Below are 25,484 nucleotides of genomic sequence, written 5' to 3'. Positions count from 1 at the left end.
GCCTGTAGGAGAATAAGATAAATGTGAATGTGGAAACAGTTACCAAAATCACACTCGGGAGTGCTGCTGGTAAGGAACCCTGGGTTTTATGGGGTACAAAGATGATGGCAGAGCTGTTTACCAGTTATAGCTGCACTAGTATATGCATTACTTCAAATTTTGAAAACAAAGTGAATCTACATTATTAGGTCAACAATTCTAAATCCATATGATTCAAGTCTACAAAGATGCAAGTAAAATGTAAATCTTACAAAAAAAACTGTTTTGTAATTATTCTACCTGACTCCAGGGTTTCAAATATGGCTTAACACTGGAAGATCTATTGATATGTCATCAACAAATTAAATGGGGGGGAGGGGAGAACCTGTGATCATCATCTTAAGAGATATCCAAAAAGCATGTGCAACAAAATTCCAGAGCCAATCCTGATTCAGATTCTTTAGAAACTAAAAAAGGGGGGATTATTTCCTTTCTATATAAAGAATAACTCAAAACAGCCAGCCACAAAGTAAAATACTATGGACATTCCCATTAAAATCAGAAACAAAACATCTACCATCATCACTCTTATTTAACACTGTTCTAAACATTTCTAACTGCCAACAAAACATGCAACAAAAATTAAACTAGAAGAAACACTATCATAATTCACAGATATCAAAGTGTTTTCTAGAAAACTCATGCGAAATTACCAAAAAAAGTACTAGAATTCAGTCACTAGATACTAGAAAAATATATAGTCTGATGAGACTACAGAATTACCACCACTCAAATCTTTGCACCTGTCCCCACCAGGACTGCCTCTGTCTTGGTTTGAGAGTATTACTGTTTGCCTGAATTCCCACTTCATGTTCCTCAACTTACTGCCTTCCCTGTCTTCAGCCTGATGAGACTTTATACAGTGTTTCTAAACCAACTCTAATCATGTCATTCCTTTGCTCAGAATCTTCTCATAGCTTCTCATAATAGAATAAAATCCCTATTTCTTACCAAGGCCTTATAAATATGCCCCTAATCTATACCTAGGCCTTACTCAGATGCCATCCTTGACACTTTAGCTACATTGTCGTCCTTTCTATTCCTCAAATGCTCCAAAGGGGCTTTGTGCTAGTTCTTCTCTCGGCTGGCACTGCTCAAGTGGCACCAGAATGGCTCCTCCTAAGATGTTAATCACATCTTATCTTAAATGTTACCTCCTCAAAGAGCTCTTCTGACCATCCAGCCTAAAGTAGCTACCCAGTCACTATCTCCCATCACCCTATTTTAATTCCCTCTTTAGAATCAAACTTCATGATCTGATACCATATTCCCAGTATACTGAGTATCTCCTCCCACTAATGTCACCTCCATGACAGCAAGAAGGTTTTAACTATTTATCTCCAACACTTAAATGCCTAGCACATAAGAAGGGTCACTCAACAAATACCTGAATTTTAATCGCCTAAAATTCCCAATAGACTATAAGCACCACAAAAAAAGGAGTCCTATCACCACAACTCTGACACTGGGTATATAGTTAATAAATATCTGATGAATGAATGAATGAATGAATGAATGAATCCTTCTTTCCCTCCTTTTAGTCCCTAGGATTCTTAATATTGGGAAATTTGCCTGGTAAGTCCAACATATTGTTGTAGCCAACTGACAGATGTCCCAAATGATTTTATGTGAATTATAAAGTCAGGTCTTCTCACTCCTACCTATTCCCCAAATTCTACACTAGCCTAATTAAGATAAACACAAAGCTTTAATAAAGCCCAACAGTCTTACTGAAATTAATCTTTAACATGCCTTTGTCAAAAAGACATTTACAAGAAAAGAATTGGTCAAAAAAAATTGAACCTTTTGAGTCCTAATCCATAAATTGTGTAAGTAGCTGGGCAGAGAAGAGACATTCCCTAAAGTTATACTGGAAAAAAAAAAAAACAACTGAGGTGTTAAAATGTTAAACTATCTTGTCAGTGTAATGAGAATGAGTACTCTATGCTAAAACTAACAAAGCCACAAAATGACTCCTCTTAAGGAATTAAGATACTGAATCACCATTTTGATTACCCAAGAGTTACTCATTAAATATGACACAGAGGACATACTTGCTGTTTTGTGGGCACTCTAAGTATGTAATTACTTGAAACAAAAGGCTACACTCTCAATTTTTTATATTTTGTTTTTATTCAAGAGTTTACTCACAGACAGCACTTTAAAATCAGGCTTTTAAAATTAAAGGCCAAAACTAAAAAAATTTTGCAAATATGACACTGCTAAAAGAATGATCGTCTTAATAATTTAAACCCTAAAATGTCCTGTGGAGTTAAAGTCTTTATACATAGACTGTGTAAGATCAATATCATTTAAAATAAACAACTGAAAAACCACAGATTTGGGCAAATTTGTCAATGAAGATAATCATCAGTTTCAGCCTTCCAGAGTATGAAAACCAGCAATTAATTCATCTTGTGACAGAATATAAACTACGCTTCAGAATTTGGACTTTAAAGTCTCTTTCTCCAGCAGCAAGTCAGCATATCTATGCTGAAGTTCTTTTTCTCTTTCCTGTTGTCGCTGAACATCTTCTTTCAGACACTTGAAGAGACAAAAATATTAAGTAATTATTTCGTATGAAAGCACAGTGAAAATTAAAAATACCTTATCATCTTACAAACAGCTAAGCTAAGTCATGACTCTTAAGAGTGTAAGTATTCCCTCAGAGAAAGAAGTAACTACTTGTGCTATAAAAACTTATACTGCAACCATTCTTCGGTCAAACGACTATCATCTTGATTTTAGCAGACTAAAATCTCTGCTGCCATCTCAAACAGCCACTATTGTCCTATCAATACCCACAAGGGCACTTCAGTAAGCCCTGACTGCTCTTTATCTGATCAGTGACTATTATGCACACTTGGGAAATAAAGTTACATTAAATAGGGCCAAAGGAATTCCATGCTTTAGAATGACCAGCTATATTTCTAGCATCCTAAATTATAAAACAGACACTGGTTTAATGTACCTCAGAGAGCTATAAGAATGGGATGCAATTAAGTTTCAGGGGGACAAATCACAAGGGTTATTCTATTCCTCAGTGTATCGATATATAAACCAAAAATAAGTAAAGGAAAAGCCACTGTATCCACCATAGGCCTGGTCTATCCACCTATACACAGACAATTCTAGATAAGAAAGTCAGAAACTTCAGGCTCTCACTGAGAAAAGCCAGACAGTATCAACTTCAGAGGTAGACTGCACAGGAAAAAGAAAAAACAGAAAGCCCTGGTAATTCTTTGCAGTTCTCTTTTTAAGCAATGCTACAAGGCAATAATGTTACCTCTAGCCTCCGGGGAATAGCAGAATCTTCATGTTTCTTGAGTTCTTCAAAAGTGCGTAACTCCAAGTAAGCCTGCTCAATTTGGTCCCATAAGTCATTCAACTGTTTCATGAGCCCCATAGCACGAGATTGGTAACCCCCAAGCAAAATTTTCATCTTCTTCTCCATCTTTGCAGCTCTCTTGGCTTCCGTTGTCATGTGACCCCTGTTTATCTGGGGGTTGAGATAAAATCACATCAGTAGACGTGAGAAAAGCAGGTTAAATAACAACTTAAAAAGGCACTATTTACCTCCTCAAAGCAAAAGTACATTAGAATTTCATGTATTTTAGCTACTGTACCACAAAATTTGGCCTAAGAAGTATTTGTCTTGCACTAGAAAGTTTTCATAGTTTAGTCCCACATTATCTGTAATAACTTGATATATCTATAATATATATATAACATTATCTATAACTTGACCCATAATTCAAGTTCAAAGCAAGCTTGAATTTCATAGTATAAGAAAACTAATCTCTACTCCTGAAAATAACTTCTGCTATCATTTTTTTTAAGATTTATTTATTTACTCATGAAAGAGAGAGAGAGAGAGGCAGAGACACAGGCAGAGGGAGAAGCAGGCTCCACACAGGGAGCCCGACATGGGAGGGACTCGATATCAGGTTTCCAGGATCAGGCCCTGGGCTGAAGGTGGCGCTAAACCGCTGAGCCACTGGGGCTGGCCACTTCTGCTATCATTAATCTGCATTGATCTGGGGACTGGCAGAGACTCCTCTTCACCATCTTTATCCCAAAAATGCACTTCTATACAATATGATGACTACAACTAACACTACTGTATGATATAAAGAAATTTGTTAAGAGAGTAAACGTTAAAATCACAAGAGGAAATTTTTTTCCTTTTTTTTTTCTTCTTTCTTCTCTTTATATTTTATCTATATGAGATGATGGATATTAACAGAATCTATCATGATAATCATCTTACAATACATGTAAATCAAACCATAATACTGAACATCCTATACATTGATGTATATCAATTAATTTCTCAATAAAAGTAGGGAAAATGCACTTCTGTATTATACATCCAAGTACATTTTTAACAACTGAATAATGTCCAACTGATGAGCCATGCATGGTTGTAATCAAAATGTAACCCCCTTAAACAATAAAACTACTGGTTTATTTTTATAATGTTCTAATTCTAAATTTGGCATAAAACTCATAAAGGAAAAGGAATGTCACATTTGGCAATGGAAAAAAAAAAGCTTTTGTTTTTAAAAAGTGAAGACACCATAAAATTGAGAGATGACAGTTTTCCTATTAAATATGTATACTGAGCACAAATGGGCTGCCTACTCAACTCATTCTGAAATTAGGGGAAAAGAATTCAAACTCCACAAAAGAGAAGAAGGACATTAACAAAAGCAAGATATCAACAAAATTCTAGAGCTCATGCAGGGCAGAAAATGCCCCAGTTGAGAGAGTCCAAGGAGAGGGGGCCAAGAAGGGAACAGGTGTGTAATGTAGAATAACAGTCACATAACATAACACCTACTCTAGATGTATACTCTACATTCCACAATATAATCACTTTGTATTTTAAAGTAATCTGCAAATGCATGTTTTCAACATACAATACTTAAAAAATTACGTGGTCAGAGCCACAAAAAAACTAAATCTGCATTAATTTCTTAGGCGTGTCTGTTCTTTCCTCTCTCCCTCCCACAACTTACTTCCTCTCTTTCTCCATTCTCTCACCAACCCACCCCCATGCAAACTGATTCCATCAAGTGACTCCAACACTAGTTTGAAGATAATGTACACCCAAATGATAATCCATAATTCCTACTAGCATAACTATAAATGAGGAAGACAGCATGGCAATACACATACCCTTTTTTTCTAAGATATTAAATGTAGAGATACCAGAAATGGTACCATGGAAAAATACAGTCAAATGTAAAATAATTGATAGGAAAAACTGTACATAAGATTTTTTTTCTTTAATTTAGGAACGGGGGCACCTGGGTAGCTCAGGCAGTTGGGCATCTGTCTTTAGCTTAGGCCATAACCCTGGAGTCCTGGGATGGAGCCTCACATGGGGCTCCTTTCTCAGCAGGGAGTTTGCTTCACCCTCTCCCTCTGCCCCTCCCCCCCTGCTCATTTTTTCTCTCTCTCTCTCTAATGGATAAATTTTTTTAAAAAATTAAGATTTTATGTATTTATTCATGAGACACACAGAAAGAGAGGCAGAGACACAGGCAGAGGGAGACGCAGGCTCCATGCAAGGAGCCCAATGTGGTTCTCAAACCCAGTACCCCAGAATCACACCCTGAGCCTAAGGCAGACAGACGCTCAACCACTGAGCCACCTAGGCATCTCTGGATAAATACAATCTTTTAAAAAATTAAATTAAATAAAATAATTTAGGAATAATATAATCATGAAAACAAATAATACAGCTTTCCACAATAACAACTTTGAGGGCACATGAGTGGCTCAGATGACTGCCTGCCTTTGGCTCAGGTCATGTTCCTGAAGTCCTGGGATCGAGCCCTGAGTTGCACTCCCTGCTCAGCAGGGAGTCTGCTTCTCTCCCTCTCCCTCTGTGACTCCTTCTACCTGTGCTTTCTTGCTCTCTCACATAAATTTTTTAAAAATTTAAAATTTTTTTTAATTTTTAAATCTTTCAAATAAGTAAAGAACTTTGAAACATACACTTCAATGTATAACTTCTGATTTAAAAATAAACATGTCAATCACAATGCTTTATGGTTAAAATATGTTAAGAACACCAAAAAGGGCAGCCCAGGTGACTCAGTGGTTTAGCGCCGCCTTCAGCCCAGGACCTGATCCTGGAGACCCGGGACTGAGTCCCACATCAGGCTCCCTGCATGGAGCCTTCTTCTCCCTCTGCCTGTGTCTCTGCCTCTCTCTGAGTGCCTGTGTCTCTGCCTCTCTCTGTGTGTCTCTCATGAATAAATAAATCTAAAAAAAAAAAAAATTAATGTTCCTCAAAATATAAAGTATAGTTGACGCCTGACCCCTGTGTTGACCCAACACAGGTTTGAACTGCACAGGTCCACTTACACGGATTTTTTACGGTACAATACTGTAAATGTATTTTCTCTTCCTTATGCTTTAAAGAACATTTCTTTTTTCTAGCTTAATGTAAGAATATAGTATGTAATACACATAATACATATACAACAGAGAATCTGTGTAAACTGTTCATGTTGTCAGCAAGGTTTCCCAGTCAATGGCCCAGTAGGCCATTAATAGGTAAGGTTTGGGGGAGCCAAGTCATACGCAAGTTTTGAACTGAATGCAGGGTCAGTGCCTCTAACCCGAGATGTTCAAGGGTTAACTGCACACATCTACTGGAAAAGTAACACTTCATATATATATCCATCTCCAGCTTAGTTCATTAAAAGTCAAAGTCAAATAAGCCTGTGGAGGAGGGAAAGAAGGAACATGTTGCACGTATATGCCTTGCCTTAAAAATGTGAGATGGATCCAAAATTAATTTAAATAAAGCCCCTTTAAAATCATTTTATAAAAGTTAGTAAGCTTGTATTCATCTGCAATTCATTTGAAGACTAAATCCATGAATAAATAATATCCTTTATAAAAGAGCCATTTTCCTCTAATAGATAACAAATCAAAATAAGTTCTGTGGCAATGATATGTCTTTGAAGGAGACACTGTGCGAAGTCCTGCAGCACGTTAGAGTGGGGCAGTGAGTCACTCTTGCCACCCAGCACTGCCACCCTGCTGTTCTCAGTTGATACAAGTTATTTAACCTGTCTCCCTTTCCCCAATAGTAAAATGACAATCACTGCTAAAAGTTATTACGGGACTTAAATAAGATAATAAATGTAAAAGCCCTTAGCCTCCCAGTGATTAGCACAGAGGAAGCATCTAACAAATGTCAGTTCTGAGTACAATTATGTTATACATACTAACAGTTTAACCATTTTGTTCTCCCCTCTCTAATGGACCAAGGGGCTAATGATGTGGCTTTAAAACTTTTAATTCCAACTTTAATAAAAAATGACCCAGAATCCTTCCTGGAAATAATAAAGCAAGGAAAAACAGCTATTCCTTCTTTTATTTTTTTATTTTTTTTATTTTTATTCCTTCTTTTAAAAGAGAGTTTTGCCTCTTGAGGACAACCATACCAAGCAATGAGTACTGGAACATGTCTTCTCAAGCCAGTGATTTTCAACCCCAGCTAAACTTTAGAATTACCTGTAAAGCTTTTAGAATCTACCAGTACCAATAACCTAAACCCAAAGGCCCTTTAAATAGTGGACCTTGGTATTTTTTAAAGCCCCTAGATGATTCTACTAGGCAATCATGATGAAGAATCCAGTTTCAACCACTGTTATTACAGAAGCTAGGTATCAACTGTTTTCTCTGACCTAGACCCACCAAAAAGTCCTCACTCCCAATAATAAGTGAACTGAATCAATGAGCTGCACTCAGTTCCTTATAATCCAGCATGTGCTAAGACACTCTAATATGTGGATTCAAACAAACATTCCAAAACCCTGAACATTAACAGCATGGAATTTCAAATTAATATACATAGCACACTTTTTTTGAGAGAGAGCAAGCAAGTGTGAGAGGGGAGGAGACATGGACGAGGGAGAGAATCTCAAGCAGACTCCCTGCTGAGCACTCCCTCTCACCACCCTGAGATCATGACCTGACCTGAAATCAAGAGTCAGTACTTAACTGAATGAGCCACCTAGGTACCCCTACACATAGCACATTTTAAAAAACAGACATACAAATTTTCATTTTCATTGGTTAAGATAATTCAATTAGCTATATGCACTGTACTCCATGGATATTCAATTTCCAATTTGGTACAACAGCATAATACTTATGTTCTGAAAATGTTTATTACTCAGTCATCAAGGCACATTTAGAATGACTGGTACCTTGTAACTGGGGAGTACCTCATCTCATACAGTTGAGTCATTTATGCTTCTCAAACTATCAAAGATTTTAAAACTGCAAAGTTGCTAGCTACCATTTCATGCCAATAATTTTACTTAATTCAGCTCAAGCTTTATGTAAAATCTTCTGGCTCAAATATTATGCTAAGATTCCAAGCAAATATGGAAATAAATTATACAAAAATAATTAGGCACAGGCAAAAAAATTAATTTAGTCAAATAACTATGTAAATTTAGTCACTAAAAGTATAAGGAATTTTAATGCAGCTTGTAACATTCAATTTAAGCCCAGTTACCTTACAACTGCCATCTGATCATTAAAACATAAAAGACGATGATTTGTACACTATGTAAAATGTTCAACCTTCGCCTGCTCAATGCACTTGAGGAGGGAGAAATAAATGCTAATCTTTAAGGTCTGGCTTTTTTCTAGCCAAGAAACTTCAAACATGAAATGCACATGCATTCATGGAACAGAACTGCCTTAAATTAGTCCAACTTCCCCACCTCACACTTATATACCACAGAAACATTAAAGTCCAACAGGGTGTAAGACCTTATTGTTTAAAATACAAAAAAAAAAAAAAATCAAGAGAAAAGAGACTGTGACTTAACCAAATTCATATTTCTAAGACTTTTTTAAAAAAATTAAGTATTAGCAATTGCCCTTCCTGAAGGACAACTTATTTTGAACAAAACAATACTGGCTTAAGGAGCTTGGTTGGTATGTTAGTGCTGAGTTACAAAAAGTTCTCAAAAGTTTTTTTTTCAAATTCTTATCTGTACTCAGAAATGCACTTCAAATTCTTAAATACTTTGTTCGTTTGTCACCAAACCTACCAAATATGGTTATAATGGAAGCTTATGCTTTAAATTTACATCAGCACAAAATTTCTAATAATCCTGAATAAAACTCACTATTAGAAAACTATAAACAAAATTCAAGTAGAACACTTGATGTAAAGCTGACTACATCCAAAATGAAAGAGTAAAACTCAATTCAAAAGGGAAGATGAGGGGATCCCCTGGGTGGCTCAGCGGTTTGGCGCCTGCCTTCGGCCCAGGGCGTGATCCTAGAGTCCTGGGATCGAGTCCCGCATTGGGCTCCCTGCATGGAAGCCTGTGCCTGTGTTTCTGCCTATGTCTCTGCCTCTCTCTCTCTATCTCTCATGAATGAATGAATGAATGAATGAATGAATAAAATTTAAAAAGGGGGGGGAAAATGAATAAAATTGTATCCACATATAAATGCGTAGGGACACCAAACTGACAAATTTCATGTACTGTACCATAACTCAGTCTTATAACACAATGTTTGGAATTTGCTTCAAAATAATGGGAAAGGAGAATAACATGGGAAACAAAGTGGCTGTGAGCTGATACTCCTAGCTGGATGATAACACTTGAGGACTCATTAATACTAATCCATATTAGGGTATATTTGAAAACTCCCAGAATAAAAGGTTCTATAAAATTCAAACTCAGTATCTACTGGAGATGCTATTTTGTTAAGACTGTATACCACAAACCATGAAACAATACAATGAAATATAAGAGACATCAAAATTTACAAGTATGTCAACAATTTCAACACACCAAAACGTATATATATCAAATGTTAAATTAAAATCCACAATTACATTAAAATCCATTTATACTAACCAAAATCTGAGCCCTAAGCCTTACTCAACCTCTCTGTGAAAATCATCCCATGTCTCAAATTTCAGACAATCACCAAAATTTACAGAACAAAATCTCAGCCACCCTGTTGTGAAAGGTTACAGTTACTTCTTGATACCTGAAAGTATCAAACCAAGTTTAATCCAATTTAGGTAACACTAAGGGTGATAACACACCTGAAGAGACATGGGAGAATTTCCATTCACAAAACCTTGCTAATTGCTAGGCACACCATATCTCATTTAATCTTAACAGTATCTCAAACTCTCACTTCCGGGAGATAAAAACAATTACCCGCCCAAATATCACAGGTTAGCAACTTACAGGCTCAGCGAGGTTAAGTAACTGGCCCTGGGCCACACAGCCACTAAGTGAAGAAGCTCCGGAGTGTGTCCTAATTGAAAGTTCAACACATTAGGCCACACCACTACTAATAAACCACTACTGAACATCTGTCTTGCCTCAGCCCCTGCAATGCAAACATGCCTGAAGAAATTCAAGCTGTGGGTCTAAATGGCTTAATGCCATCAGACAGTTCCCTGAAAAACAAGTTATTCTAGACACCCATAAACAAGATCTTAATTAATGGATCTGCCCATCATTCTTTCCTTGATTGAGACATTAGCCTACAAGAATTTGATACTTGAGAAAAGCTTTGACTTTCCCCAGCTTATACTTTTAAATTCCTAATTCTTTTATTCTTAATAAGCTATAAAATTAAAAGAAAACAAACATCTCTCAGAAAAATTTTACAGGGAAGAAAAGGTTATTTAACAACTTTTTAAGAAGCTGAGCAGAATATAACTAGTACATAATTACCTGAGGATTTCACCAAAGCTGTTCTTTGCCACAACTTTATAGAAGAGAGCAAGTGATCAGGCTTTTTTTAAAATGTTATTTGTAATAATATACCATTAAGTTAACAAAGTAGTATACGGTAATTCCAATCCAGTTCTAAATACCTTCCTCCTTTCCTCCACGCGTGGATGCATCTGGTAATTTTTTTCTATATGTAGTGATATACATACAAATACACACACACACATATATAAATATATACATATATACATACACACCCCTCAAAATGTTTAAGGCGATTATGTCTGGATGGCAGGCTTCTTTTTAAATTGTTTTTTAATATCTTCTTAAATTTTCTACAAAGTACAGGTATTATTTTTAGAAAAACGCCTACAAATGTTATTTCTTAAATGCATAGAAGAGAAACTGTCTAAAAAAGACTGGCCAGAGACCAATGGAAAACTGATGGTCCCCAGGAGATGAATCAGTGGAACCATAAGTGTTTCCTCGGGTCATTACAAAAGGGGGCTGTATGGGACTTATAAAAGTGTAATTGTTACTTTCAAACTCACTAAGTTTGTTAAGGTTACTAAGCTTAAGTAATTCCAAAATAAACACATTATCCTGGGTCTCCAATACTGTCTTCAGTTAAAGCCTGTTACAGTGAGGTTCAGAAACATTAAGAGCATCCCTCAGTGAAACTCTTGCTTGGGGGCCCAGAATATAACTTTATACTACTGGAAAAACAGGTTTAAGGATACCCAAAATAAATACAGAGTTGATGGCAGCTCCACTTCCTAGTCCATCATTTAGCAATATGATCCTATAGTAGTAACGATGTGGTTCAACCACCAAAATGTTTGCAAACAACAAGAGTCCATGAGTGCCCTTCCTTTAATCTCTATGCTACTCACTGGTATTAAGTTCTATCAGTGAACCTTCTCCATACTGATGAGCTGCAGGTCCAAGTAAGTGATTATTGCTACTAGCATCAACCCAAGTTATTAGCAAATACCAAGCTGCATCCCGATAAAGCAAGCTAAGCAGTGAGGCAAAACCTCACCAAAATCCTTTTCAAGAACAGTAATGGACCAACAAAGCAGAACACCAAGAGCACTTGACAACTGCATGAGTTAGGAAATGTCACATGAGACAAAGTCAACTCAATGTTGAGGCCTAACAGAAGCAACACAACTGTACCAAGGAAATCTCTGATCCAGCTCTAGAGTTCTTGAAAGAAACAAGAGCTCTGTCGATGCCTTTAAGGGTCAAAGGAAAGAGCAGAACTTGAGAAAGGGAGCATTTCAGAGTATTAGAAACTTCTCTCCTATGCCCTGCGCTGCCCCTCCCCCACACACCTCTGATGAGGTAGCATGAAACCTGCCCAGTGACTACAACACACAGGCCGTCACCCCAGGTTAGCCCAACAACTCAATCTGCACCGGAAGTTTTCACTCTTCCAAGTATTAAGAGGAATTTTTTCCTATGTAAAAACATCTGACTTTTTAACGAAAATAACTTAGAAAATATGATCCACTGTGCCAATTTTGCTGAAATATAACCATTCAGTCAGGAGTCCTCATAAGAGTTCTAGAAATACACTGAGAAAGATTTTAAATGTGTTATCTGTGTTCTTTAAGTTACTTTATTTCCAAGAAGCTGATGGTTACATAATATTTCTTGACTAAGTTGACTGTGCCAGTAAAGTACAGGGAGAAGTATTACCTCTGGACCTAGTTTCCACCTCTAAGGAAAGCCTTTCCATTTTTATAGCTAACATGACAAAATCTACTTTTCAGCCAAACTTCCTCAACACGGCAGTTTAGATACTATTTCAAATACTATTAAATTTAATAGCAGGCCTAAATTCAGACTTCTTATTTCACTTTTGCACCTACTGGAAATTATTTCACTCAAAATAATTATGTCTTCAGACAATTTCCTATTTCCACTTAAAGTGGAAACAAATTAGAACACTTCAAATTCTATTTGCACTTCCCAAATACAGTAATGACTCATTTATCTGGCATCATCAAAAAATGAGGTTCTCCACATGAAGCATTTTCCAGATAACTGAAGTCCACAAGAGCACAGAGCTTGTCTGCTTTGTTCCTACTATATTCCCAGGGGCTTGGAGCAAGGGCTGGCACATAGCAGATGCTCACTAATACTCACTAAACATACGATTACACCAAATACTAAAACCATTTTATTTTTTACCATCTAATAAAAATTTTCCTACTGTTTTAGCCATCCCTCTTTAAAACAAACAAAAGGAAAGAGATGACACTAAACAGAAATTAAATGTTTTATTTTTTAAATCTGGGGCATCACTACAAATAGCAATCATTCTACTCTCCTACCATATACCTACAATGCACTCAGAAGCTATTAAAATACCATATTTAAATGGCCTCAATATGCTATGCTTTCTAAAAACTTTTCCTTTCCTGATATTAGCTATCATTTCTGTTTGCTGCTGCTGCCGCCTTTACACAAAAAAATCTGACAGGATTCTAAAATTAATTCTGCCTCCAAAGCAGAATAAAATACATGACCTTGGTTACAATTCTGAAATCTTTCCTGCTTACTTCTAACCTGTGACTACATTCTGATTCTATGCATTTAACAGACTCCTTATACCATGCACCACATTCTACATAAAATCTGAGATGGTTCTATTAGTTTTAAATGAATATCTTAAGGGTTTTCATTTAAGTTCTACATTTCAAATACTAATGAGTAATGGCTCAAAGACCAGCTCCAATATAAACCTCAGGGCATATTTTTTAATCCATTTAGGAGACACCAACCACGACAAAGCTGGATTTCATCTTGCTTGATACACTGTGATAGGGCCATAATTTAGATTCACTGTTCCAAAGTTCATGACAGCAAAAATCAAACACACTGGCAGCCATGGTGTATTGTGCTTGCACAGAAAAGCATATCTCCCTGAACCTAAGAGTGGAAAGAATAATTTAAGTATAGCATTCAGTTTATATAATACGACTGGAGTTCCTTCCCCACAACAAACTTTGAATAATGTTTATAATTTAGCAATCAACTGAAATGATGAAAGAATTACCACAATTGAAATAAAATATTTATGTATTTCAAACCAGTAGAATTGTGTCTTCAAAAACTAAAATAAGCTAACACAAACCTAGTTCTGAATTAGGGATGGATACAAATAAAATGGGGGATTTGTTTATTTGGGTTTTTGAGTCTCTTTTCTTCTTTTTAAAGATTTAATGAACTTTCATTTGAAATAAGTGTAGTTTACTAAATTAAAGGATTTGATTACATATTCTTTAAAAGTAACTAGCTGGGTAAACAATAAAGTAAGCTATCCAGAAGTCAAGAAAAGAAAAATTACTTCAGACTGTTTTATGAATATTCTTCCAAAATCACCAATCCTTCAACAAAAATAGTTCAACGGAAGATTTCAGTTCTTGGTACTGAACAAAGAGAACCACATGTTTTTAATGGTTGCTCATAAACGACCCAAATAAATCTCCAAAAGAACAGCAGCGGTTCTTTCTGTATTTTTCCCTTCAAAACTCACAAGACCAATTCAACACAAAAATAAAAATTACTGTACTTTATGGCACCACTCACTTTGTGACACATTTATTTGCTGTCATGAAAGTTAGTGCCTCAACAAAGTAAATGAGATTTAGGAAAAAAAACTTTTTTTATATCTTAAAGAGCACAAAATGTCCTTACCACTTGAGGCAGAAAAAGTTTACCCACCTCAAATGAGAAGCTTTTCAAACTGAGTGAGAGACCAAAGTATTTGTATATAAATGTTACAAGGAAGCTTTCCAAACAGCTTTCTAATCAATTATGATGTGACTTTAGATCAGAATTACACTGCTAACTACCATTTATAAATAAGAAACAAAGCCTATACAACAGAAAATATAACTTTAAATGTGACCACTGATGTTCTCCTTTCCCAGACTTTAAATCGTGAATTAAAAACACAGCACAACAGCACACCCTGCTGGAAGCTAGTAATACAACTGAGTAACTAGCATTACTTAGATTGCAAAGATTTCAACCAAGATGAGTATTACCTCAGAGAAACTCATTACCACTAAATGAAAAAAGAGGCTCACAAGTGTTAACCATTAGGTGCCTATACATGTGGTCTTAAGGGTAAAATTAAGAATTAGAATAATTTCATATTAAAAGAATGCTTTTATTTTTTGTTCATTTTCCTAGCCCCCACAACAGTACCAACCACCCCAAGTGATATTATCATTTTTTTATTTTAACTCTAAGTAAAAATATTTTCCAACGCTTTCTGTAAAAAGAAATTAGGAACTACTTAGGAGGAAATTGAGGCCATTTCTGCATGTGATTGCCTACAGCATCCCTTGCTTCCCCATCCCATCCTGGCCTCAGAAACATCCCTGAAGGCCACCATTAAGAATCCACAAGGCAGCCTAGTGGTCCATGAACCACAATTTACATGCCATTGGAAAATTGCCTACACAGATTCTGGAATTCAAAACACAAAGACCATATTACGAAACCATACACTAAGAAACTCCCATCTCGTACATTTCAACATTTCCTAGGATGTGAAAAAAATCACAGAAGCCACTAAGATAATCCAGCTTGGTGCTCTCTCTGCAACAAACTCGAAAGAATCAGAGGATGAACAGAGAGTAAAACAAAGTTTTATAAATGGGCTCCCTTGGCTATAAAATTTTCTTGGTAGCACTGAGCTCCCTCCTTAGAGAAAACAACCTATTTCAGCATTGATAAACATTGTTCTGTGTGACTAGTGTTAACTTCTTGTCTCCTGCTCCCACATTTAAAAGGTTCTTCTATTTGACCTGTGATCACCTGGAGGGCACTCTTTATCGTAAATTGCCCATTTATCAGCAATTCTGAAAAAGTCAAAGAAGATAAAACACTTCAGTGCAGTTTTCTCTCAAGAATTGCAAAAGCAAGGAGCACCTGGCTGGCTCAGTCAGAAGAGCATGCAACTCTTGGTCTCAAGGTGGTGAGTTCAAGCTCCACACTGAGTGTAGATTACTAAAACAAACAAACAGACTTTTAAAAAAAGAAAAAAAAAAGAACTGCAAAAGCAATAATCACCTCAGGTCTACTCTTCTGAAATTGTCTCCAATGGTATTATTCGGTTCATTATTTCAATCAAGGTACACTTTAAATTAGAATTTTAAAAGGATACCAACCTCCAGCCTCTTTTCCAGTGACTCGATCCTGTCCTTTTTGCTAGCTAGGTTGGCCCGTGTGTAGCGGCTCTGCCCAGGAAGATACAAAACTTGGCTGTAGCATTCTTCCCATACCTGGTTATAAGCTTCACTTGAGAGTTCTCCGTGGCTCATACCTTGTTTTACCACTTCCATCTCCTGTACCAGAACATCCTGGGCCTGTGTAGAGTAATAATTTCAGTAAGTTTAGGTACTAGAATAACTTGCCATCAAGAGAGAAGTTTAAAAAACTAGTTTTTCCTTTCTTTGGGTAAAGAGAAGAAGGAGTTTGGGTTAACTGTTTTCTTGGAAAGGGAGAAAATATCTAAGTTAAAATGAATCAAGAAGCCAATAAGCTGGGGCAGATTGATCTGAAAAGTCAAGCATCCATGTATCCCGAACAATATAAATATCCTTTGCCTTCAATCACTGTAATAAGTAGCAACCATTTCTCAGATATCTACTATACGCCAGAAACATTTCAACCTACATTATCTCCAAACACCACAACCATCTTACAAAGTAGTTGGTATTAATCTCATTTTAAAGTTGATGAAACTAAGGTTCAGAGAGATTAATCAACTTGTTCAAAAACACATCACTAGGAAAGGCAAGGCAGGATCAGGGCCAAGCCAAATGGCACCTGTGCTTGGCTAATTCCTTCCACTCTACCAATTGCCTCCCTACACTTCACAAGATTGTGAAGGGGAACTAGGCATTTCTTTTGATACATGCCTGTTTTCTCATTTGAAATGCCCCCAACATTGCCAGAGAATGAGATGGGGCACAGATCGGAAAATAATGGATCACAGACCAGCTTTTACTTACTACTAAGAACGTTTAAGATGAAAGAATGAGGGGGATAGAGTTGATAGACCTGAGTACAAATCATAGTTTTACCATTTAGGCAGCTGTCTGAATTTGCTGAACATCTCTGAGCCCATTTCTCATCTGTAAAATGAGGATAATACCAACCTATTTGTTACTGGGATTAAGTGATACAAAGTACATACAGAGGCTACCCCAACATCAGACACAATGACTCCATGAGTAGAACACATAAACTTTTTCCAGCCCTTTGCTTCATGGCTAAAAACTGACAACTATCTTTTCATGCTTTAAAGAAAGCTTTCAATCATTCTAGTACATCAGAAAATAAAAGAGACCAAAGTATATTAAAATCAAATACAAAAGACTTAATGGAAAATCGTGTCTCTAGAAGATAAAGAATACCCTTTAAAACAGTATCTCTGAGGGGAAATAATGAAAACAAATCAATTGTAACATCTTTAAAGAAAATCTGACACTTCATAAGAGAAATAGTATTTCATTCCCAAACTGTACATAATAAAAATGTGTAAAATCAGCTCCTATAATTATAAGAAGGGAGTATGACTAAGTTATCTTTAAACTCTCCATAAAGAATCCAAGTGGGCAGCCCGGGTGGCTCAGCAGTTTAGCGCCGCCTTCAGCCCAGGGTGCGATCCTGGAGACCCGGGATCGAGTCCCACGTCACAGGCTCCCTGCATGGAGCCTGCTTCTTCCTCTGCCTGTGTCTCTGCCTCTCTCTCTCTATGTGTCTCTCATGAATAAAATAAAATCTTAAAAAAAAAAAAAAAGATGAAAAAGAATCTAAGTAAATAGCTGCTTCAAATCCTTTTTGGAACGGAGAGGAATATAAATACATACATAAAATATAAAAGAATATTTAAACTAGCCTGTAATGGTTTCAAATAATTACAAAGCACTACGTATTTTTCAAAAATTTTATTAGAATCTATCCCCTACAGAATCTTCTATTAAGCAACAACAGATCATGTGATCCTTATTTTGGTTTCCATAAATACAGTAAACCCCTTGATCCCATCTTCCCCTATTTTCCCTCCTAAAAAAGAACACTGTTCAAGTACAGAATTCAGAGTGTAATTCTTAACCCCAGTCCAATGATTAAATGTGCTTGCCACAAGAGGCCCTCAACAGATGTCAGTTTCCTGTCACACTTACTAAAATGAGTAACTCAGATCCTCAGAAATCACAGGCAAACTGTTTAAATATAAATCTAAATCCTCTTTCCTTTCTCTATTTTCTCAAAATCTTTTAATAAACATGTATTACTTCTCAACAAGGAAAATGGAAAGAATAAGACAGAAGAAAAGCACAAGAGAAGACAGAAAAAGGTATTTTATGGATTTCCTCCCAAGTATGCAATAGCAGATTCCAACAACGGGTCTGTCTGTCCCTCAAAGCTAAGCACTACAGAAAAAAAGACTAATGGCTAATGACCACTCTGCTTCCAACCATGGCACCCACTGTATTTCCTCATACCATGGAAGAAATGATTTCTATTCACAATCATAGCTGTTTGCTCTGTCAAAGCAGAAATAATCAAATGCATATGGAGAAGAGGCAGGAGAGACTTTCTACAGGAAAACGTTTCTCTATTTCCTTATCCAAAAGAATAGTGGGAAATCAAGTAAGAGGAATAAATTCAGTAAATGGTATTTCCTTTCTTTGACTAGGTGAAAGAAACATTTTGAATATGTGCTTGCTTTCTCATATTAATCTAAATGAGGTTTAAGTTTTTTTTTAAGGTTTTATTTATTTATTGAGACGCAGAGAGAGAGAGAGAGAGAGAGAGAAAGCAAGAGAGAGAGAGGCAGAGACACAGGCAGAGGGAGAAGCAGGCTCCACGCAGGGAGCCCGATGTAGGACTCAATCTTGGGTCTCCAGGATCACACCCCAGGCTGCAGGCGCCGTTAAACTGCTGCGCCACAGAACTGCCCGAGGTTTAAGTATTAAAGGTATTCAATTCTACTCAGAAATAGCAGTTGAACACAGGAAGTGGCAATTGTAGCAACTGTCCATCAGGCATATACCCATAAAACAAAAACACCTTGCCACCTAAGCTAGCGTTCACCTGAAGAAGCTCTATCAAGAAAGGGGAAAGGGGCATGGTCAAGTATGTCTTCCTCCTAACACTTCATATGACCAGCTATCTCCTAATTACAAATTCATTTGTTTATAAATATCAGCCTCAGAAAATAAGCTACTGTTCGTCTATGATACACAGTACTGAACCAATACTTTAATCAAGACCAAAATATTTCTGTTTAATCATACCTTTTTCAGCTCTTCTTTGGAGAATTTTTCATAAGGGTTATGTTCCAGATAGGCAATGTGTTCTGAATTATTAGTACCAAATCCTACAGTTTTCCCTTTTTTATTTCCAGATGGTTCATAAGGATGATGTAGAAGGTCATAATGAAGCATTGTAATCATTTCTTTTTTGATTAGTTCTTCACTTTTTTGTAAATCTGTTAGAGGTGGTTCTACATTTAGGGGTCTTAGGATAGTTTCATTTACCTAAAATTTTAAAACAAGTACCATTAACAAACAGATCACTGCAATACTGATGCTATTACTTACTTGCCCTAGCATGAATTAAATAGCAGTTTTACATTTTCAAAAAAAATTCTTTTTTTTCTTCTAAAGTCTTATTTGTACCAGTGAAACATTTTAAAGATTAGATCTGCAACTGCTTTACTACATTCCAGAAAGTAGATAAAATTTTGTTTTACAGACTTTATGAATGACATAAAAACAGCAATCACAAAGAAGAAACTTAAAACTTCCAAAGCCAGAAGTTCTAACACTTACTTCTGATGGTCTTGGCAGATCTTTCTGGACAGCTTTGTGCATTCGTTTCATTTCCTTTACACGTTCTGCCTCTCGTATAGCCTTAAAAAATTATTTTTATATCCATTATTACAGATATGCAATATTTGCCGCATTTCAATAAAGTTGAAAACTTTAGTCTATAAGAACATGCATGCTCAAGAGCTAAAGCTGTAAAAATCTGTGTAAGTTTGTAGAAAGACAATAAAGCAACAGAAATCAGTCTATTCACTCTCTCATTACAATACAAACTAAGAACTGCCAACAGCTACTAAAGCATTCTCCAAGTTTACATGGCTTCATCCATCAGATAATCATTTTTTTCTGTTTAAACTGGAATCCTAATAAAAATCGTAGAAAAGAACACAAGCAATAATGTCCCTGACATCAGCTGTAGCAACATTTTTCTAGGTAAGTCTGAGGCAAGGGAAATAAAAACAAAAATACACTATGGGAATTAACATCAAAGTTAAAAGCTTTTGCACACTGAAGGAAATGATCAACAAAACTAAAAGGCAACCTACTGTATGGGAAAAGACATCTGCAAGTGACATATCTGATAAAATATATAAAGAACTCAACACCAAAAAACAAATGATCCAATTAAAAAATGGAAAGAAAGAAAAATGGGCAGAAGATGTTAACAGACAAAATTCTCCATGATGACAGTCAGATGGCTAACGGACACATAAAAAGAAGCACAAAAAAAAAAAAAAAAAAAAGAAGCACAACATCGCTCATCATCAGGGCAATGCAAATCAAAACTACAATGAGATAAGGGCACCTGGCTGGCTCAGTTGGTAGGGCATCTGACTCTTGATCTCAAGGCTGGGAGCTCAAGCTCCACATTAGGAGTGGAGCTTAGTAAAAAAAAAAATTTTTTAAGACCTATAATGAGGTATCACCTCACACCTGTCAGAATGATTAAACTCAAAAACACAAGAAACCAGTGTTGGTGAAGGTGTGGAGAAAAAGGAGCCCTTCTGAACTGTTAGTAAGAGTGCAAACTGGTACAGCCACTGTGGAAAACAGTATGAATAGAACTGCCCTACAATCCAGCAATCACACTACTAGACATTTACACAAAAAAAATACAAATATAACTCAAAGGACACATGCACCCTTATGTTTAGAGCAGCATTATTTAAAATAGCCAAATTATGAAAGCAGCCCAAGTGCCCATGGATAGATGAATGGATAAAGATGTGGCATATGTATGTTTCTGTGTATATATGTATGTATGTGTGCATATGGATAAAGAAGATGCAATACACACACACACACATACACTCCACAGTGGAATATTATTCAGTCTTTAGCCATAAAAAGGAATGAAATCTTGCCATTTGCAACAGACATGGATGGAGCTAGCGTGTAACACTAAGTAAAATAAGTCACAGAAAGACAAATGCCATATGATTTCACTCATATGTAGAATTTAAGAAAAACAAAACAAACCAGCAAGGAAAAAAGAAAAAAAGGAAAGGAAGAGAGAGAGAGAGACAAACCAAGAAACAGACTCTTAACTATAGAGAACCAACCAACTGATGGTTACCAGAAGGCAGGTGGGTGAGGAGATGGGTGAAAAATAGGTGATGGGGATTAAAGAGTGCACTTGCTGTGATGAGCAATGGGTGATGGAAGTGTTGAATCACTACACTACACACTTGAAACTAGTATTACACTGCATGTTAACTATATTAGAATTAAAATAAAATTTAAAAATCAAAATGAATAATAAATTTGAATCCTAAACTTAGAGGGGACTCTTAATTGTTCACCCTGTAACACAACCTTCACTTCCACCCCAAAAGTTACTGATTTTTCATTTAAAAAGCCAGCCAATGAAGGTGTTGTTTCCTGATTCTTAAATCATGAATAATATGGGTTAACATATTAGATTTCACAGCATTTCTTAGAGTAAATGTAGAACAAAACAACTAAGAAAACTCAACACAAGTATTATCCTGTATTACACATCAAAAAGCACATTCATAAGGTTTCTAACATATTTTGTATTGATGCTATTCATGCTCCAGTTCCATGAAAATTACTCAATTTCTAAAATCATCCTGAAATGGACTGTAGCCAAGAATACCTAAAAGGGGTCACATGATCTCAGTTTTGGATCAAGATCCATCACTTTCCAAATATGAAAGCTAGAAAAGTAATTAAACCTGAGCTTCTTTCCTTATTTCTAAAATAAAGCTAATACCATCTCTCTTGACATCACCAGGATGGTATGTGCAAATTAGTAACTATAATATATCAGTACAAGGTGTTACTAATATTATTCCGATACATTCTAAATTTCAAAATCCACTTAATTATTACTTTATACTGACCTAAAGTCATTTACTCAAGCAATTCAAGATGTACTTGTTTTTAAGACCAATCAATAACATCTTTTCTTGGCTAAAGTGAAAAGCAATGTCTAAAAGACTATATATGGGGCGCTTTGGTGGCTCAGATGGTTAAGTATCTGACTCTTGATTTTGGCTCAGTCATGATCCTGGAGTTGTGAAACCGAACCCTGCCATTGGGCTCCACAATCAGTGCAGATTCTGCTTGAGATGCTCTCTCCCCTTCTCCCTTTGACACCCACCACTTGCACGCTCCCAATCAATCAATCTTCTTTTTAAAAAATAAAAGTCTATGTGTATTTTAAACAGGTATAACAAATCTGAAGGAGGGGGACGCCTAGGCGGCTCAGCAGTTGAGCGCCTGCCTGCCTTTGGCCCAGAGCATAGTCCTGGAGTCCTGGGATCGAGTCCCACATCAGGCTCCCTGCATGGAGCCTGTTTCTCTCTCTGCCTATGTCTCTGCCTCTCTCTCCGTCTCTCATGAATAAATAATCTTCAAAAAAATAATAAAATACATCTGAAGGAGGTATTTAAATAATTATATATGCACATATATATATACATATACACATTTTAAGAATATCAAGATATTCTGAGTATATTCTTAGTTATGTGACTCTATGTGATTAATGATGTTATTCACTTTAGAGCAATCTTTTCGAATAGTGATAAAACTCTGAAGTAGAAATCTTGACACATTTAATGACCATTCATTCTTTCAGCCTACTGACACACTCAGCAACTTCACACTTCCTTTCTAGCACAATTACGCACCTGCTTTCGAGCATCCACATCAGCAGCATCTTCAATGTAAGTATCATCTATTTCACGGTCTTCCAGCTCCTTCTCAGCATTTTCTGGCAGAACAATTTCAAAGTCATTCTTAGGGGCAGGAAGACCCAACAACCCTAAGCGGAGATGTTCACGAGATTCTCTTTCCTGTAGAAAAAATTGGTCCTTCTCAATTCATACACATTAAGAATTCAACCAAAATTCTTTAAGAGTTTCTAAAAAATAATCAGCCTAATTTTAATTCTAGGAAAATGATCCCTAACTTCAGAGCTGAAACAAGTTTTTTGTTTAATTTCTATCTCACTTTCTTTCCTAAATTAAGATCAAAAACTCTGATTTGTGATCAATACACTTACTCTGGGATATTCTAATAGAAGGTTTGGGAATTACCTCTGTAGGGACAGAAAAAATCCTTTAGGATTTCCATTTAAGGCAAACATTTCTGACACTGAAATTTAACAGCAAATAAGAACAAGTTCAAGTCAATTTGTTCTTGGATGAATAAAACCTAATCTGAAAAGATGCTTGAATTTTTCTGTATTTATTTTTAATAGAAATTACTAGGTCATGGGGCATCTGGCTGGCTCAGTCAGTAGAGCATACGACTCTTGACCTCGGGGCTGTGAGTTCAAACCCCATGTGGGGCACACAGTTACTTAAAAACAAATAAAAAAAAAAAAGTGAAGAAAAAGAAAAAATTACTGGATCATATGATGGCCAAAGAAAATAGTCTACACTTCCCAAAAGAAACTGCCTGGTACCCAAAATTTTCCCCAATACATCCTTGGCTTACCTTTCCAGTCTCATTCCCCACAGCTCCATTACATGTATGGTAGCTGTGAGGACCCAATAAGCTGCTATGTCCAAAACATGCTCCCTGATTACTCATATCGTGGTCTCCTACTGAGACAGCCCCCAATCTCCTTCTGGGCATATCTCCTCAATGAAGGCTTTCCAAGTGCCCACTCAACAAATTTGATTACTCCTTTCTTTGGTAACCCTAAGCATGTTGGTTTTACCCAGAGAGCTTATTCTGTTCTTATATTACAATTATTTTCAGACTTGGTTTAATAAGTACACCAATCTCTCCAGAGTATAAACTTCCTTAAGACAAAGGATTATCTTTAACTCAACTTCAGATTCTTTCAAGTCTCCAGATCAGTGCTTTGCACACATTAGATTCTTCATTTGTTTAGATAGTTGTCATATAGCCTTTTACAGTTGACATTAGTTGATATCAATTTGGGCATCAAAAAAATTCTAAACTAACCAAATCTATACATGAAGTTAGAATTAACTTAGAAACTGAGAAGAGGCCAATATCATTGGAACTTATTAAAAAAAAAAAATCTCACGATTTTCTGTAGTATCACATAAGATTCAATAGCGACTTAATAAAAGCAACAATAAAGGTAGAAATAAAATTGTGACTTTTATAATTAGCTGTCTACATCAGCCTGCAAAATACACAAAGGAAAACTTCACTAAGATAAACAATAAACATCAACTTGGCTTTGAGATCTAGACTATTCTTCTAAAAGTATAGAGCAAACAGAGGAATCAAGGCTCAAAACCTAATTTATGAGGCATTCCAAACTCAAATTTTATTTTAGAGAACTAGAAAAAAAAGTATCATTCAAGAAAGTAACCTATTAGTTAGTAAATGGTAAAAAATGAAATAATATGAGATACAAGGAGCATTACTATCAGCATAATCAATATTCACAAACATACTAAGTAAGCTTATGAGACCAAAAGGTTCCCCTTCTCACGTCCTCCAAATCATTCTCCTTTTCTGGCATCCACAGGTGTATAGTTTCTTAAGGTGTATGTAATATGCACCAACAAGGGGAATATATTTTTAAATATAAAATATTTTAATATAGCACCCATGAGTCAGAACAGTTTTTTTTTTTTTAAAGAGTTATTAAAAGGGAATTGACATATACCATCTGCTTCACATAAGAGGGGTCACTGTAGTCTGCCATTCCATCCTCAGGATTAATGTTTAACTTGTCTCGAAGAGGAGTTCTACCCGGGGTGGAGTTAATAACTGGTTTGGGAGTTGTCCCACTGCGGGGCGTCAACCCTTCAGATCCATGAGAAGGGGTCCTACAAAGACAGAAATTCTAATTAATAAAAGTGCCAATTTTATCTGGATTATACTTTCAAAAGTTTTTCACATAAACTATTTTATGTGAAAATCATTTCCACAATATTTTGTCAAAGCATAAAAGAAAGAAAGATTGCAGAAATTCTGTCTCCTTATCTGGTTTTTAAGTTAGCTCTCTAGGTTCAAATACGGGTTTAGTCAAATAGCTTAGTATTTACACATAGTATTTTTATTTTAATGACTTTAAATTATTACATTTGACATTTTCTGGTCTTGCTAAACTAGGCCCACCAAACATTATTGCAAGCTTTCCTTTATGCACTGCAAGGTGGCTAAGAACACGGTGGTCAGCCACTATGTTCAAAGACCCCCAGGAAACTCTTTTTTGAGTTCAATGTCTTCATCTTATCATTTGCTCCTCCCCGCCAGGATCTGTTGGCTATCACTAGCACCACTATCACTAGCACTCAATTCCCTAGTTCCTCCCTTAACATTTTGTTTGGAAACCAAACACCAGGCCTACATATGAACAGTACTG

At 36.2% G+C, this 25,484-nt stretch overlaps 1 protein-coding gene across 1 annotated transcript in view; it reads right to left on the bottom strand.

Moving 5' to 3' along the window:
- Positions 1-2,149: 2,149 nt before the first annotated feature.
- The window catches only part of CDC5L (cell division cycle 5 like), a 42,709-nt gene continuing 19,374 nt past the window's right edge, over positions 2,150-25,484 (bottom strand). The window contains exons 10-16 of the mRNA XM_055330652.1: positions 24,783-24,945; positions 22,816-22,980; positions 19,661-19,741; positions 19,124-19,366; positions 15,986-16,183; positions 3,326-3,538; positions 2,150-2,583 (exon numbers count right to left, since the gene is read on the bottom strand). Coding sequence (XP_055186627.1) covers positions 2,479-2,583; positions 3,326-3,538; positions 15,986-16,183; positions 19,124-19,366; positions 19,661-19,741; positions 22,816-22,980; positions 24,783-24,945 — 1,168 coding nt within the window. The 3' untranslated portion in view covers positions 2,150-2,478. The remainder of the gene's footprint in view (positions 2,584-3,325; positions 3,539-15,985; positions 16,184-19,123; positions 19,367-19,660; positions 19,742-22,815; positions 22,981-24,782; positions 24,946-25,484) is intronic.

This window comes from Nyctereutes procyonoides, unplaced genomic scaffold (assembly GCF_905146905.1).
Source record: "Nyctereutes procyonoides isolate TBG_1078 unplaced genomic scaffold, NYPRO_anot_genome, whole genome shotgun sequence".
Taxonomy (NCBI): domain Eukaryota; kingdom Metazoa; phylum Chordata; class Mammalia; order Carnivora; family Canidae; genus Nyctereutes; species Nyctereutes procyonoides.
The sequence above is the reverse complement of the archived record's forward strand: the minus strand, read 5'-3'. Positions and strand labels throughout refer to the sequence as shown.